General features: G+C 37.4%; 2 protein-coding genes across 3 annotated transcripts in view; one reads left to right on the top strand and one right to left on the bottom strand.

Moving 5' to 3' along the window:
* The window catches only part of LOC122713166 (autophagy-related protein 16-1), a 552,150-nt gene that overhangs the window by 213,040 nt on the left and 320,622 nt on the right, over positions 1–18,488 (bottom strand). The window lies entirely within an intron of this gene.
* The window catches only part of LOC122713165, a 78,958-nt gene continuing 62,896 nt past the window's right edge, over positions 2,427–18,488 (top strand). Inside the window, exon 1 of the mRNA XM_043933367.1 lies at positions 2,427–2,790. Coding sequence (XP_043789302.1) covers positions 2,427–2,790 — 364 coding nt within the window. The remainder of the gene's footprint in view (positions 2,791–18,488) is intronic.

Raw genomic sequence — 18,488 nt, 5'->3', positions numbered from 1 at the left:
ATAAGGAATTAAGATAAGTTTCGTCTCTCTCTCTCTCTCTCTCTCTCTCTCTCTCTCTCACGACCACTAATAAAAGCACTAATAAAAAAAGGGGCGGCCGAAAACCGTTGCTCCCGACCGGCCAAGAATAGAATTTCACCGGGTTCGAATTCGCCCGTGAAAACACGTACGTGAACGAAATCGAGGTCTATCGGGTACGTCGTCGACCGGGGAGGGGAGGGGAGGGGAGGGGAGGGGAGGGGAGAGGGTACGCGAGGAGGGGGAGGGGGGCAGCGTGTGCACCAGATAGAGGAATACGAGGAAGTAGGAAGAGAGGGAGGGGGGAGGGGGGAAGGGAAGAATTCGGGTGGAGGCAATGGACACGGTGGCAATGGAAAGGGAGAAGGAGGAGGAGGGAGGGGGGGAGAGGAGAGGAGAGGAGAGGAGAGGAGAGGAGAGGTTGGCTTGTTTTCAATGGTGTCGAAGCCGCGATCGAATTGTGCGTACCGTTCTGTCCTCCTTAGTCGGCAGCGGTCCCACTGCCCCCTCCCCCTTCTCAGGTGAGCTCGAGGAAGAGTCGTGCGCCGCGGCTCGGCCAGGTGTACCCAGTGCCTAAGAGCCAGCCGGTCGACGTCGTTATACCCTGCAGCGCGGGTACTCGCGAGGTATTCCATCCGTATTATCATTGCAAATCGTCGTTTAATCCCGGCGACGTGGTAACGCGGCGCGGGCTCATCGAACTCTCTGTGAAATCTATATATCCTCGTCCTCGAGTTTGTGCGCACATCTCGCTTCGTTCGCGTTCACGTTATTGTGCGCGCGGCAATCCGGTATTATTTCCACTTCTCCGTTCGGTGTTCTCCACTTCTCTGTACGGAGGAGTCGCGAGGAGTGAGATATTCGACACGATTCGATAGATATATTCGGTGGAATATAATTCACTGTCCTGTGGGTGGAGAGAGAGAGAGAGAGAGAGAGAGCTACAAAAACTTTCTCGAGTTTTTATTTAACATAATTTTGACAGGTAGGTGAAGGGAAGAAGAATTTGAACCATTTTCTTGGCGATTCGTTCGACGAGTGTTTTTTTGAAAATTGTGCTCGATTTGTCGTTTCTTTTCTTTCTCGGTTTCGCGTTGAATTGCAAACCCGCCAATTTTCGCGTGGACGCACGCGTAAAAGGTAGACGTTGGAATTGTTTAGTTTCGCGCGATGGGAATCGAGAGGTATGCGAGAATACGATGTTATTCGCGAGTTTTCTCCCCTTTTTTCTTTCTTTTTTTTTTTTTTTTTCGAAACGATGGAACTACGTGTTTTTACAGGGAAGGGAATGTGGGCACTAGAGATGGAAATATTCGCGGAAGGAAGAATTTCGCTCGATCGATTTTCAATGGTTACGAGGATCAAAATTGAACAGAGAGAGTAGAATAGGTTGATTAAACTGTGAAACGTGTCTCTCTTATTACATCTTGAAATACGTTAAAATTTCGGATATTTGATTCGTGCTAATCATTTCTCGAGTTCGATTTGTTAAAATGATATAACACGATGAAGTGTCGAATCGGAAATGGGAAAGAAGGAAAAGTAAGTGTGAAAAATAAGTTGTTCGAAGGAAACAAGTGTAACGAGAAGATTGTAATTCAGAAATGTTACAGAAATGATCACTTTCACGTAACCAAGTACCTAATGATTAACGGCACTTGGCCAAGAATCAAAAGTCTCCAACAACTTCCCGTCTTCGAACCATAATGTTTGCTGTATATATCTATTTATAACCCGGCTAGTATGCAAATAAATTGTATAACAGCGAAAAAAGAATAATCGTTAATTTTACGTTATACGATCTGCCACGTTGCAAGGATGATTCAGGGAACAGGTTGAACGGGTTGAAAAACGGACACGAGTGTCGGGACAAATCGATCTCACTTATTATAGATCCTGATAATAAATAATATTCAGATCTGTATCGGGAAATATTTGAATTTCTAATTGAAGTAAAAATAAATTCCAAGTAATAACTCGAATTGTAAAACAACATGTAAAATCTTCCTCCCCCCTCAAATAATTTATACGCGTAAAAAAAATATATCTTCACTCTCATTCAACTCTCAACACGAATTTCTTTAAGAAACTTATTTATTCTGAATACCTTTCATCGATCCACGTTATATAAATTCACAAATTTCCAATATCCTTATTAAAATAACCTGAATTAAAATAACCCTGAATTATATCCCCCTCCCCCCCTCAATTAATCAATTATATCCCCCCCTCAATCAATTAAAAATCGACTGGCCACAATTCGAAGCTTCGAGTATTATTTCGAAAATTAAATCTTAAAAAAGAAAGAGAGAAAAAATTTCCACGTAAAAGAATCCGCTCGACAAAATAACCATTGCTCCTTTCTTTTTCTTTACAGTTGAAGATCGAGTAACAGGTGGAGCGGCACGATGACAAGACTCATCACGGCATTGCTGCTGCTGCAGGCTATCGCGAGGTTCGGTCGCGTGGCAGCCGCAGATTCCACGCACGCGGCTGACCAACCGGCCCCATCTGCGGTCCCATCGGGGCTTTCTGGGCCAGATTACACCGGGCCATCGGCCGGTTCCGACGAGTGCGACCCAGAAATGGTCGGGTTCGAGCTGGTGACCGGCTACGTGTTCACCGCGCCCACGAACATGCTCGAGTCCATACCGGGAACCCTGATGCTCACCGATTGCTTGGAGACCTGTCAAGCGAACGATTCCTGCCAGGCGGTGAACTACGAGACGGGCCTCTGCGTTCTCTTCAGCTCGAACGCCGACAGCAATCCAGGTAAGATTGAATCGTTATCGTACGTACTCTCGCGCGTGGATACCGTCCGATCGGATCCCATGGGTCAACGTAGTGTACAGGGTGACTCGTTTGAAATATTTTTCCAAACCTTCTTTCGAATTTGTTTACATTTGAAATACGTATTTCTTTTCTAAATATATCGTCCGAATTTTCTTTTATAAGAGGATTATTAACATCTTTTGATATTAATTATTAATTCCTTCACAAGTATTCTCAAGTTTTAGGGAAAAAAAAGAATATTAACAACAATGAATTTTCGCGAATAAATTTCTCGTATAAATGATTCGAATATTAAAATCATTATCCGCGTATTTCCTGCGGACACCCTGTAGACACACGGATGAAGGTAATCGGTCTTTCTCCCGTTTCGTCGACGTTGAACGGTGCCACGCATCCACCGTCCCCTGCATATATGTATGCCCGTTGACGGATAAGGAAATTCCACGAAGCGTGGAAGCGTACCGCGGAATGATTAAATGCCTGCGGTGGATGGATAAAATAGACGTGTGTGTCGTTCGGTCATCGAGCCGCTTTTATGCGGCACGTGAGCCGCCTCTCTGAAGGCGTAACGGGTTCGATATACGATATTCGGACGGACGGTTGTCTGTGTGTATATATATATATATGTGTGTGTGTGTGTGTGTGTGTCGATCGCGAGGAAAGTATGCGTCGAGAAGGTCGGGCAAGAGGAGATTCAGGTCAACGTGGCAACGTACCACATTCGACGTGTGCGTGTGTTATCGATGTGTGTATATACATATGCGCGCGCGTGTTCCATTTACCTTTAATTTCCGCGAAGCTTGTCTTTGTCCCGCGCTCCTTAATCGTAACAAGGGGTAGGCATGCTCGATTCGCTTCGAGATATGGGTCGAGAAGAAGGAAAAGCACTTATTTGTTAATTGGATTATCGGGAGGGAGGGGGGGAACGTCGAACTGATGGGTTGAAGAGGGGAAACCATAGGCAGTTTCGGGCTGTGGGGGACTGTTGTTATAAATTTTAATCCGTTCGAAATTTGCTTTTCGAACAGCAATTAGGGATGGAGAAGATATTTATCTTTGGTAATTCTGAAATTGAGGATTTATCGTTATTATCAGGGGCGGTTATTAGGGGGGGAGATGAACTTGGAAGGATCCTTTGTTGACGGAATTTTTGGCAATTCTGGAAATTCTGGAGAGAAAATTTATCAAATTTGTTTTTGATTGTAACAATTAAAAATAGAATATTTATAATAATAATAAGGATAATGATGATGAGTTTGAAGGGAAAAATGGAATTGGAATAGGCAACGAATAATTTTATGTATCAAAAAATATTTGGCAAAATGTATTTTTGCATTTTTAACTATTTCACGAATTCGATAGAATTTCCTGATTCGTATTTCATTTTTCGAACGTATATTCGATTGTTATTAATCGTCTATTTCGCGGATTATACGTCCAGGTATATATCGTAATCCTTGTTTGCCGATAGAATCGCAATATCATGCCCCCTCCCCCTATATCGATTTTGTTCGGGTCGAAAAATCCGCAACTTTTTGAGCCCCGGCTAATACCTGCAAACATCCTTGTGCTCCCTAAAATATTGTTGACACTCCGAATCGAACGCATTCTCTCCCGTAATTTCGTGAAATTTTATTCATTTTTTTTTTTTTTTTTTCATTCGTGCGTATGAAAAACATACTTTCATTCTTACAAAATAATTTCAATAGTAATTCTTCTAAAAATAATATTTTAAATAATAAGTTCAATTAATCCCTTAATATTGATGTAAAATAAAGAATCAAAGAATTAAAAATTTATTAAAAATTATTCGTAGAGATGATGCGTCGAATTATATTATAAAATAACGAAAAAACAATTGACGATTTTATATTAATTAAAAGAAAGAAAAAGAGAGAAAAAAAAAAAAAAAAGAAGAAGAAACTTCGAATGAAATTTTCGTATTAAATCGTGTTTTTACGGATTAAAAGAACAGAATTCAGTTATACGAAATCTACTTATCCGCTTCGCATAAACGTACTCCTCCACTGTACACAGAGACACTCCAAGCCAAGAAGAAGAGGATCCTCCGATTTAAACCGTTTGATTGAGCCACGTCGATTCGAAATCACCTTACGTTCTATCTGTCTTCGATTCTTGCCCCTTGCCCCCCGCCCCCCTCTCCCCCTCTTCTTCCTCCCTTCGATCTTATTTAAATTCTTGCAAAGTACGAAGCAACGTTCGCACTCGCGGCGCAGTTGATTTTTCTACAAAACGTTCGCTCGAGAGCGAAATATCGAGAGCCGGTCGAAGGGGATTTGTCAAGCACCCCTCGACCTACTCCAACAATCGCGTCGCCCTCTCCAAGGCGTCGAATCGAAGACAGTTTTAAGCCATTCCGGGGAAGAGCGTCGCACGGATTACGTGTTAAAGTTTTACCGGTGCAAGTCGCTCATTTTTATGCCCCTCTTCTCCCTCCCTTCTCCTTTTTCTTCCCCATCCATCTCGTTTGGACGGATTTTTCGCGTGAAAAAAAAAAAAAAAAGAGAAAAGAAATTCCGCGCATAGTGTGCATAGTTTCAAAAAAGAGAGAGGGGAAAAAAGCGAAAGAAAACAGACGAGTTCAAAAAAAAAAAAAAAAGAACAAAGAAAAAANCATTTTTTTTTTTTTTTTTTTTTTTTGCCAATGCTCTCGAAATGGGTGAAATTGGAATATTCTTTAAAGTATCCTGGCAAAAGTGGGGAAAAAATTCGTTGCTAGAAAACGAATTATTGGATTATCATCGAGAGGAGGGCCATGGAATTGGAAAAAAAATTTATTCCGTGATTGGTGTAAATATCTGGGAGTTTAAAGTTTGGGGGAACTTCTTTGAATTTGATTAAAGGAGGAGATTAATCGTTTTTGTAAAAAGTTTTGGAGGAAAGTCGATCCAAGTTAGCTGGGAACGTGTATTAAAAATATAATTTGGTTTAGAGTTGTGGCTTGTGGTGTTCATATATATCGTGTTATTGGTGTAATTAGAGATGTCCAGTTAGAAAGTAGAGTGTGCAAGAATGTGTTACAATATCTGATGTTTCAAAAAAAAGAGATCAAAAAATTTGGAATTGATATATGTCTCGATATTCTGTCGATGAATGTTCATTAATGGAAGATTAATATTTCCATTAATATTTCCTCCATTATCGTCTTATATACAATCTGCAATTTTATTAGCAAATTTTATTAAAACAAAACAAAATGAAAAAAAAATTATTAAAACAAAATGAAAAAAAAAAAAGAAAAAAATAAACAAGATTTTTCTTTATCCTCTTATGCAATTATGATATATACATTTTATTCCGATATAAATTCAATGAATTTCAATTCGATGATAATTTAACAATTTAATAATTTCACCAATTTCAAATAAATTAATTAAATTTCATGTTAAGAGTTATTACAGATAAAATAATATAGAAGATAAAATGAATGAGATGAAATGTATGTTACGAGATACTGCAGCATACTATATGATTCATTTTCAAGTACCGTATAACTTTACTTCAATTAATCTCGTAAATTAATAATTTAACGACTTTATTATAAGGAATAATAAATCATACAAAGAGACATAAAACGTAGCAAAGGATTTCCTTATTAAAATAATTTAAAATAGATAACGAACTAACGTTAACTAACACAATATTAAATAATGTAGTAATAAATCTATGTATATACATATATATCTATCATTACGAAGTAAAGAATATATTATATAAAAATTGGCTTATGAATATATGTAACAATACCCATAGTTTCCAACTTGTCTTATCTCGAATACAGTATATCTTTTGAAGAAAGCCATACACTTATATTAATACCAATATATGAATTAAAATAAATTTCGCGAGAGATTTTAAACGATAAAAAAAAAAAAAAAAAAAAATAATAGAAATATTTCCCAAACTCGAAATTTTTAAAAATTCTCCTTCCCTATTCTATCTTAATAACAAAAAAAAATTATTAATTTATTAATTTATTATTTATTAATTTATTAATTATTAATTTATTTAAATTATTAAATTATAATTATTACATAACCTTCTCTCGATTTTCATATATAAAAATCTTATTTCTATTTAAAAATAAAACTCAAAGCTTTATCTCTATACACGATCACGAAGAATACAAAATTTTCAAACACATAAGAAATTTCAATCTTAGAAAAAGTATTCTCAATATTTCCTAATATTGAAAATAATCCATATGTTTATTGGTACAAGCTGAAGTTATATTCGAACGGAATTCGATTAGTACACTAATTATACTTCCAGTAGCAGAATTTTAACAATAAGAAAATAGATTTCGCGTAAGGAGGGGATAGTACAGAACGGATAAAACATTTTAAACGCTTAATGGGTTAACGATTACTTACGTCGTAGTAACAAGCAAAATTCCCGGTAACGCTAACAATGAACCCCCGTTTGAACACGAGGATTTTCATTAACGAAGCAATCTCACCTGGCCGAGCGTGTGTTCGGATTGCATTTTCATCGAATGTCATGGCAGGAAGAAAAAAAAAAATAGTTGCAACAATACCCGTGTAACGATCACATGCATTGTCAAGGCGGCTTCACCGCGCCGATTCCTCATGAATAATGGATACACGGCTATAAGTAAGTGTAATGAGAAATGCGCTAATTGAATCTTCCGGGGTGTAATTAATATAAACCACGCGTCCGTGGCTGGCCGACCTGTAAGCATTAATTAAATAGCAAATGAGTTTGGCGCACCAAACAGAAAAACGGTGTGTATTATTCCACCTTGCTCTGAGTTTATCCATCCAGGAAGTACGAATTTCTTTCTTCTCTTTTTTCTTTTTTTTTTTTTTTTAACGCGTCGTTAACACCAGCACCTTTCAAGTTTTTCCATCTTTTGAAAATTTTTAAATAATCGCATCGGGAAGGAGAATGAAGAGGAAGATCGAGAATCGAATTTGAACAATCGTTGAAAAGGGGGAAAAGGGGCTTTTGCAACAATGAAAACCAATTTCCCACCATTTCGTTTCTGTTGCGCGAAATTCACCTTGGAACGCGAGTTCGAGAATTCGATGGATTTCGCGAAAGGAGGTAGGAATTATTCAGAAGGAGGATGGGGGATCGTTGGGATGCATAAATTTGCGGGGGAGGGAGGGGGTGTGATAAACGCTTGTGCGGTGTGTGGAAAAAATAGATATGGCGGATATCGAACACAAACGAATGATTCGCTCGTTTTATTCATTTCCAATCGGGTTTTCGGAAAACAGTGAGGGAGGGGGAAAACAACGTTTGCGAACTGGAACGAATTCGATTAAAAAAAAAAAAAAAAATACGATAAACTATTTCTATTACTCCATTCCATTGTGAGCGATAATAACGTAATACAAAGAAATTATAGCGTTTGCTCGTTAACTGGAAATATTTTTCCATTTAAATCGAGGAATTTTTTACTTATCAAGGTTGAGGGGATATAATTTATTTTTAATTTTATCGAGAGGAAAAAAAAATAGTTTACCTTTTCAACGGACAAGCAAAATATAATAATGATCGTATCACGTTTCAAAATCGATATTAATCCGAAATTGATTAAAAAAAAAATATTATTAGAATAATGAAAGATGGATTCATTCGTAATAATATATCCATTATATCCTTTTAATTAACCTAACCTAACCTACCTACGCGCAGTATATACACATTGTGTCCCCCTACACAAACCTATAAATCACACGTGTTGGGCGATAAATAACGCGAGGCAGGTTTTATCGGTCAATTACATTGTGACCGATATTGTGATCACGAAATCAATTATTGCGTGTTATTTATGCAGAGATTGGTCGATCCCGTGTATATAATTAAGGAAACATAAGAGAGAACATCCACGATGTATATATATATATATTTTTCCCTCCCCTTGTATCAGAAAAATTGAATCTCTCGGAGCGTAATGATGATGACCAAGACTCGGACCAAGAAAAAAAGAAAGAAGCACGGTTGATATTATGAAGTTAAAAAAAGTCGAAGGAGAATGGAGGAAGGCGATAAACACGCAAAAGATCGAGAAGGAGAGGCTTCAGCGTATTGCCGTATCATTTGCAAACTTTCACGACCTTCTCCCGAGTTGACGTACAGAGATACACTGGTTGTGACAGTTTGACAGTCTACAAAGTACCCTTTTCCTCATATCCTTTTTTTAATCATATCTTTCGCCTCTGTTTCCCTCTACCTATCCTTTTCCTTATTCTTCTATCCTTTTTTTTTTATTTTTTCTCTCTTCTCTTTTCGTTTCGACATCCACGATTAAAAATATGGACGTTATGTATTACGAATTTAGAGAGCTAATTGCGCCACCACTTTGACCGAGCACCGTAAAATCGGCCGTGTCAAGCGTTGTTGCTTCCGTGGTATTTTTCGCGGAGAAGGAAAAATAAAAGTAAGTAATAAATTAAAAAAGATATTAAAAAAAATGGCGAGTGGAAGACCAAAGATCGATCGATCGTGCGCCACGAATTTCTTCGAGGATGCGATTGACATGGTTACGCCTTGATAACTTCCTGACACGAGCTTCCTGTAACGATCATCCAGAAATAATGTGTCCCTTAGCGGTATTGAGCCTTTTTAATTTTCACGGTCGTTGCTTCCATTGTTGGCCGACACGGTTCGAAGATTTACACCGGATTTACACGAGATCTTTAATTACTTTTTTCTACCTATTTATTTATATATATATATATATATACACATTTTTTTTTTCAATCAAATTAGTGAACTTTGATACTAATTTATAATGATATTATACTTGTGATATTAAGAAAATTAGCTCCTTAGACGAGTCTTCATTGATCTTTTATCCTCATCTAAAATTCCTCATCAAATCAAGAGAGCGATAAAACACGAGAGAGAGAGAGAGAGAGAGAGAGAGAGAGAGAGAGAGAGAGAGAGGTAAAAAGAATAAATACATTATCCACGATGAATAAGAAAAGGAAATACGGCGGGTAGCCAAAGGGGAACCCGGGGCTAGAGGTTCAATAAAAGGCTTCGCATAATTCTTCCTTCCCCCTCCTCCCCCTCCCCTCCCCGTTTAAACAGCGTTAGATCTAAAGTTACAAGCATTATTCATATCCGTGATACAACCCAAGCTAACCTAAGATGTATGCACATTGATAAGAAACTGCGGTTAGGTAACCCTCCCTCCTCCTCCCCCTCCCCCCCCCCCATCGTATCACATGGAAATTCCTTGCCAACGTTTTCGCCCACGGCGGGACGGGCGAAGGAATCTTCGTCTGCCCGCTGGTTTTGCACGTTTGGAATATTTTTGTTTCTCGTGAAACGGGACCAGAGATAGGTTCGCATGATCCCGTGTAACCGTGGGGCCCCGTGATCGACGATGGGACAATGACGACACAGCAGCGCCCTCTCCCCGTCACGATCACGAAATTTCTGTTCACCCGGGCCCCGTTACTCGATGATAGGATCGTCTAACCGACCGACTCTTCCCCCCCCCCCCCACCCGTCCCCCTACACCTATATTCCCCTCATTCGTCTGGAACCCGTCTCCGCCACATCCTCGAAAGATCCTCTTGTATACACAGGTATTGAGCACCGGCCGTAATTAGTCGTTGGATAATCTATTCCAAGAGTAGCATGCGAGTAGCAGGTCAGGTCAGAATGATCTCTTCCTCTTCTCTCTCTTTCTCTTTTTTATTTCCCTCCAAGCGAATACTTGACGGATTTATTCGCGGAATTAATAATCTCTCTCTTTCTTTTGGGAGAGATACGCTTTTGTGGATTTTCTTTTTTTTTTGAAGTATGTTGATGAAATTTATTACGTTTATCGTTAGTATTTTCTCTCTCTAGTGAAATAATTTATTTTGGATTGTTCGTTAAATTAGAAATATAATAGAGGGAGGGGAAAGGGGTTAATATGGGATATTTTTGGAGATTTTGCGTTTTGGAGAAAATTAATAAGTAAGATAGATTCTGTTAATTTTAATTTTAAAAGTTCGTAAAATTAATATTTCTTTTCGCTCTTTCTCTTTCTTTTTTTTTAATATCTGTATTCTCTTGCTTTTATTTGATAATTTTTAGCATAGAACGGTTTCACGAGTTTCTCTTCAAAAAAATTCTCATTTCTTTCAGCAGCGAAATTCCTCCGACTAATTTTTCCTGGCATCCACAGTATTTAGTTTCTCGCCATTAAAAGATTTGCACAAAAACCCGGAATAAATGATATCATGTTATATCCATGTTAAACGAAACGAATAAAATAACATTCCAAAGGTTTTTTTCCCCCCTAGAATCGAATATTTCTTATCCTTCGTCGAATACATGTCACGTTTTTATCAATGCCCAATGTAAAGTCTTGTTGAAAAAGTGTATCATTAACCACTTCCGCGTGTTTTTTGATCATTGTAATTAACCTTGAAATGTGGAATTTACCCGAATTCAGCACTTGACGTTCCAATTGTGCTAAATACATAACAAAATTTCATATTTCGATTTTCAAAAAATGTTTCAAATAATTTAATGAATGAAGTGAAAAATTGTGGACACAAATAGAGAAAATAATTGAAATTTAATTGAAATAAATTATCATGTTTTGTGGTATATTTGTAATAGATAATAAATTCGCATTGATATTTAATTCTTTTAAAATATTTTAAGAATTATGATACAAAAGCATCATATATATTTGCCAATTACAATTTATAAAATTATGTGCCAATTATAATTTATAAAAGGCGCGAATGAGTATATTTTTATATTGTTTTTCAATAAAGTTTATTATTTATTAATGTTTTCTCTGCTTAAATAAAATATAAATAAAAGTATGAGTTAAAGAGGCTATGATAAAAAATAATATAAAAGTGTATGTAGTTATTTACATTAATATTAAGATATATTTGACTATTTGTCAATTTGTTATTTTTTATTTATAGAAGAGGATTATTTAAATATCCTATTGCTTAAAATAAATATACAACGATTGTTAATATTAAAAATATTACAATAATGTGTCAACAATAAAACAATTAAATAAAAAAATGTTACACAATTGGCACAATATTCGATCATTTATGAAAAAATATTAAATTTATAAAATTTAATTAAAATCCATCCGGATTTTGAAAATTTTAAAAAAAAAAAAACATTTTAATATCTTATAATCTGTCTGAATACTTTTCAACATAAAACTTTTTTAAAATATAATTACAAACTACAATACAAGCAACAAAACATTTAAACTTTTAAACGTAAATATCCAGTGTCTCAATATTTAACACAATTAACTCAAATAAATTCTACAAATTCCAGATAATTATTAACCTTCCTCAAATGCGCAATACACAAGCGTGCCTCAATTATCGAGCGTCAAAAGAGGAACGCGCAAAGTCAAGCGCGTATTACATTTCCACACACCACATTTCTAACATTTTCCCACCCCGTCCACGCTCAATCATTATAATCCATCCATTTTCTCTGTGGTTGATTCTCTTCAATTCTGGGAGCCTCGACAAACGAGACATAAAGGGGAAGGGGGGAACGGACTCTTTCGAAGCAAACACTCGCTCCAAAAATATACACACACATACATCCACACTTGAGCACGCCAGCTCTCATTTTTCACTCTTATCGTTCCCTTATTTAAACTCGAATCGAAACAGTAAGAGAAACCCTTCGATTCCGTGTATACATATACAGGGGGACCAAGCTGCCTCCTCTGATAAAGCAAATATCCCGTTGAAAAACTTTTGCAACGATACAGGTGGATAAGTTAACTCTCTCCTCCTCCTCCTTCTTCCCCCTGAGCAAGGAGAGGTTCGAGATAAAACTTGGTGCGCGACCGGACTCGATATCGAGTTAACGCTTCCGGTGTCCAGGAGATTTAAACTTCCAAGTGTTCCAATAAGAAGGAGGATACAAAGAGGTTGCATCCTGTGGCCGGAGCAAAAGGAGGGCGCGGGGGATCCCCTCCCCCTTGGGAAATTGTTTATTAAACGTCGCGCACGAGCACACACGAGGCTGTTTGAATAAATAAAACTCGGTTGGAGGTGGAGTGGTGGTGGTGGTGATGGTACACGACCCCCTCGTGCGCGACCCCCTTTCCGCATGTAAAGTTAATTTTCACGATTTAACGGGCAACTGCGAGCTTCAAGTCACAGAGAAACCCCCCTTCCCTCCCTCCCCGCTTCTAATTTACGATCGTTATTCGGCAAATTGAAACCGGCGATCTCAATTTCCGGCGAGGGGCAACACCACATGCATAAAATATTCCCGCGGCCCGGCCCGGCCCGGCCCGGTTGGCTTGGTTTCAGCTTTTAACCATTACCAGCTTTCGAAACGTATGCGCCACCGTTAAATTCTAACTGCTGATCAAAGAGGATTATAAGCTTAAGTCGGTTTCCCCCTTGCGACAAACGAGGTTGACAACACCGGTAAAGGTCGGCGGATACGGAATCCGATAGAATTCGGGCAAAGTTGTGCGGTATTAAGGGGGAGAGGGTGGAGCGTCGAGAAATATTAGATTAGTTTCGAAAATTCCTTTTGTTCTTTTTTTTTTTTTTTTTTTTTTTTTTTTTTTCATGAATCGTTAACATATTTCGAGAGTGTATTAAAAATTGAAAATTCGTTGAAATCCAAAATGGCAAACTTTTTTTTTTATCTTTGAAAGAATGATATGATTGGCATCTGTCGATAGAAATTTTGTTACCTTTTTTTTAAATTGAAAATAATAATAATAATAATTGTTGTATCTGAATCGTTAACATATTTCGAGAGTGTATTAAAAATTGAAAATTCGTTGAAATCCAAAATGGCAAACTTTTTTTTTTTATCCTTGAAAGAATGGTATGATTGGTACGTGTCGATAGAAATAGGGAAATTTTGTTACGTTTTTTTTAAATTTAAAATAATAATAATAATAATTGTTGTATCTGAATCTTTAACATATTTCACGATTGTATTAGACATTAAAAATTCGTTGAAATCCAAAATGGCAAACTTTTTTTTTTTATCTTTGAAAGAATGGTATGATTGGTACGTGTCGATAGAAATAGGGAAATCTTGTTTGCCTTTTTTTTAAATTGAAAATAATAATAATAATAATAATTGTTGTATCTGAATCCTTAACATATTTCGCGATTGTATTAAAAATTGAAATCCAAAATGAAATTTTTTTTTCACGTTTTTATTCTTGAAAGAGTGGTATGATTGGCACCTGTCGATAGGAATAGGAAAATTTTTTTATGTTGGCCTTTTTTTTAAACTGAAAATAATAATAATAATAATAATATTGTTTTATAAGAAAGGCAATTTTTTGAATTGATTGAATAAAGACACGGAAGAGTCGTATGGAAGAAAAAGGGGAATAGCGGAGATGAAAAACTACAGAAAGAGAGAGAGAGAGAGAGAGAAAATGTAGTAGCGCGGGAAATGATAAAGTAATATGAAGCTGGAGCATACCTAAGAAATTTCTCTCATATTGCGAGCATCGTTTTATATTTCCCATCTTCATTCCCATATACCAGATATTCAGAAATGGAAATTAAACATTCGCGAAATTTAACTTTAATTAAATGAAATTTGAATCTAAACTTCCTTTATTGAGCGAGAGATCTGCGCGTGCTATATTGCGATCACTAGCTTAGACTAGTTTAGTTCTTGCAATCTTGTTCGTTCGTTCGAATCTTAATTCGAAGAAATATTCCTCCTAACTCCTAAATCGGATAAACCGCGTTAAAGGCAACAAATTGTTTCGTTCTGGACACGGGATATCATCGGGCGCATTCCATGATCGCAACCATACAGAACGAAAGCTCAAGGAAGGAATCACAGGAGCGTTAACGAAAGATCAAGGAAATGATTTCACGATCTGATTGTCCGGTTATTTACTGTCACTCGCCACGTTACGTCGGGTTATTCACCATCGAACCATCGTTGTATAACGGGGCCTGGCCGCATACCAGCCAGTCGCGGCGTTGCAACACCATAAAGCCGCACGTGCATAACGCCATGGGGAGGGGAGACCCCGATGAATAATAACGATTTTCGTATCGAGACGAAAAACCCCTCCCCTGATGACAGGCGTTAACATTTTTACGCCATGGACTCAACCTTTTTCTTTGATAAGGATGAGCCTAGGAATGGACTGAAATCCATTGGAAAGTAACGACGAGCATCATTATCCCGGGAATGCTCCTCGTGGGTCTGAAGTTGAAAATGAAAGGGATCAACTACTTTCATCTACTAATGCTCTGGAACTGATTTTTTGACCGATGAAATGTTGTTAATAAATGTCAAAGAAATCACTTGAAATAATATTCGATAATTGTAAAATGAAGATCAATGGAATGTTTCATCGTAAAAGAAGTCGTTTGAATAATTTTGAATAATAATATTTTCTATTTTCTATTTAAAATAACACAAAATAAACGAACCCTTCAAAAAATAATTTATCATTTGGAGTAAGTAAAAGTAAAAGTTTAATTATTTTCTCCAAAATGTATTATTTCCAAAAGAAAATCACAATGGATTTTAATAAATTAATAAAATACGAAATTACACGCCCTTGGCAAAGAAGAATCAATAAGAGAACATATACTGGATCGTTTATTCGAGTGAAGTATCACCAATTACTTAATCCGATTGCCGTGATGAACACGTAATCCGAATTCTTGTCGTATGTGTCGCCTAAGGTTTATTGCAAGGATTGGAAGGGCGAGCTTCACGCGAGGCGACATGCATGCAGGATCGTTTACGTTGGGCGCAGCCATCGGTATAACCGCGAAGTCGAGGCTCGGCGCCGCCAGCAGACTACTGTGACAAATTACACATAATTCACGAGTCAATTTCACACACGGTTCTCCCGCCAGAGGGGGACACCGTTGTCGAGCGTGCTGGGTTAATTTGAGGAACGAACGACTTGGACCGTGAACGGAAGTAAACACGCCAGCAACGATGATAGCGCCACGAATGATCGGTTGGTAAACCGGACTAGTAACAGTTAGGTTAGGACGTGAATTGCTCCGTTTAATTCTTCTTGGAGAACATTCTTCTTCTTTGCATCGGTAATTTTTCTTGTACAGTTTATTTCGTTGGAAAGGGAATAGAGTAAAAAAACTTTGTCTTTGTGATTATTTTGATGGTTCTAATAATATTGTGATTGAAGTGCTTGGGATGAGACAAATTTGAATAATTGCACGATGATTTGTCAATCGATAATGTTAGTGAATTAACGTGTGACTTTTCTACGATATGATTTTATATTAAAATAGAATAAAATACGTGTAAATTCAGATATATTTGTAATTGGGTAACGATGTTGTATTTACAATGCTGATGAAATAAAATAGAAAGCATTATGTATAGTTTTTATGAAAATAGCTTGCGAATCATTTTTGATTATTTGTCAAACGCTTTATTTCATTACACGTTATTTCGAGATGATGAAAATTGTAATGTTGAAGAAGAAAAAAAATGGAATTATATCGTGGAATTATACCGTTAAAAGTGTAGGAAGATCCCGTTACTCATCACCTAAATTTATACGTGATTAATCCGTATACTGGATTCAAGCATCGTTTTACTTATTATAGGCAGATAGATTGTAAAAGCATTATGAGCTAACGGATACATTCCTCTCCTTCCTGGAAACGTCACGTGGAATGATAATCTATGCAGATCGATATAAAAGAGAAAAGGTGTGCTCTATATATTATATATATATATAAAATCATGGTGACTCGATAAATTACGAATGCTCGTTTCATCTTATCTATTAGGTTAGACACTCTGTAAACATATTCACATTAACGTTTATCGATAAGGCGTATAGATATAGATCGAAGCTTCATCATTCTTCTTCGTTTATCCAATCCTCATCATAACGGATGAAGAGACGTAAGATTGAGTTCAGTTTTAACTCATCAATATGTATACATGCATATTTCAACCAAAGTTTTCCTTTTTCGAATTCTGCGCGCGAGAAATGTTTATATAAAACGTAATGTTCTTTCCGCGATATCTCGACTGGCTGTTGTTATTATAACCTTACATGGCTCATCACGTGTCACCATTATATCACATACCATGGATTACGTACGAGAATAATACGAGAGAGTACATTAAGTACAGTACACTATATACTTTATTTAAATACCGCTTCTTAATGAATAATAAATTTCACCACTGTTACCGTTACTTAAATCATACGAGGGCAATGTATCAGTCGATGACCATTTATTAGTTTACCCAACTGTAAACTGTAGTTATCCGAAACACGGGATTCGTGTTTCAACCGTCAATTGGTATTGTGGTAAACGAGCCGTAACAGTTTAAGTCGAATCGTTAAATTGTTTAATTTTTATCCGTATCCAAAGTACTTTAATTTCTCTATTTCACGCGGCGAACAGGAAAATCTTACCTATTATTATATCGATTTGTAACGTTTCTTCAGATTGATCAATCAACCGATCAATCAAAATATAACCGATTCGTTCTTTCCAACTTCGAATCCTCGAAAGAGAAAGGTTCAAAAACCTCGTACTACACACCATTGAGATACGTACACCCTCAACGTTTTCGTGTGTCCACGCCGCGAGGAGGAGCTTCAGTGTCTCCACACTGCGGCTACACACTGAATACCGAGTGGAGAGTGTGTACACCGAGCGGATTCCAAATAGCCGTGGGAAGTAACCGTGGTCCCGATGATACCTTTCGAATACTAAATACCCCCCCTCTCCTCCTGACACGCGGTTGGCACCTAGTACGCAGTAAGATGGCTGCTCGATCCACCTCGAACGCGTTAATGCGTTCGTTGTCGCAATACGGGCGCCCGCGCCACTTCGTCGACACGCGTACAGGTGGCAGTGTGGGTGCGTGTGGATCCAGGTAAGTAAGGCGCGCGTAGTAAGCGAATACCTTTCGTGTATTCTGGTGTATATATGTATATGTACATGTATATATTGATGTCGTCAAACCGACCAGGGGGACCAGAACGTAAACAGATAGAGAGAAGTGGGATCATTCGTGTCGGAGGGAATTTATGGGGTCCGTTCGAACAGCACCGCTATAGCTTGCTGCTGAATTTGCATAGAGCGGAGCGCTAATAGTCGGAGATAACCGAGAGGCAGGAAGAGACACCTCCGACGACGCCTTCTTCGTGCCACGCGAATTTCGTGTCTTGGAGAAGGATCGATTTGGTGGGTTTGGTTTAAGATTTGTTTCTGTTTGTCTCTCTTTTTTTTTTTTTTTTTTTGATGATGGATTATTATATTATTGCCTTTCGAGCGACCAAGTAAGAATGTTGTTTTCGTCGAACTGTGAATAAGATTTTAAGAAAAGGTTTTAGAGTTTAGTTTTGGGTAATTGGGTATTGAGTGGTATGGTAAAATAGTTGTTTCAAATATTCAAGATATTTTTGAGCGGGAAAGAATTTTTAGATTTTACTTTTCTCTTTTTAGTAGAAGATTCGTAGAAGAGAAATTTATATCGGAGAATTGTGAGAGCGCGTTTTAAAATTGTGATACGTAGATGGACCGTGATTAAGAGTGTTTTAAATATTCAAGATGTTGTCGAGATGGGTTGTTAATGGGTAGATCGAAGTGGAATACGTAGTATCTCTCTAGAGCGAGAAGGTTTTTAAGTGGGATTTAGTTAATTATATTTTTGAACTCGTAACA

The sequence above is a fragment of the Apis laboriosa genome, unplaced genomic scaffold, assembly GCF_014066325.1.
Source record: "Apis laboriosa isolate Shangri-la unplaced genomic scaffold, ASM1406632v1 scaffold231_cov149, whole genome shotgun sequence".
NCBI lineage: Eukaryota > Metazoa > Arthropoda > Insecta > Hymenoptera > Apidae > Apis > Apis laboriosa.
Note: the sequence above shows the minus strand (reverse complement) of the source record. Positions and strands in the feature narration are given on the sequence as shown.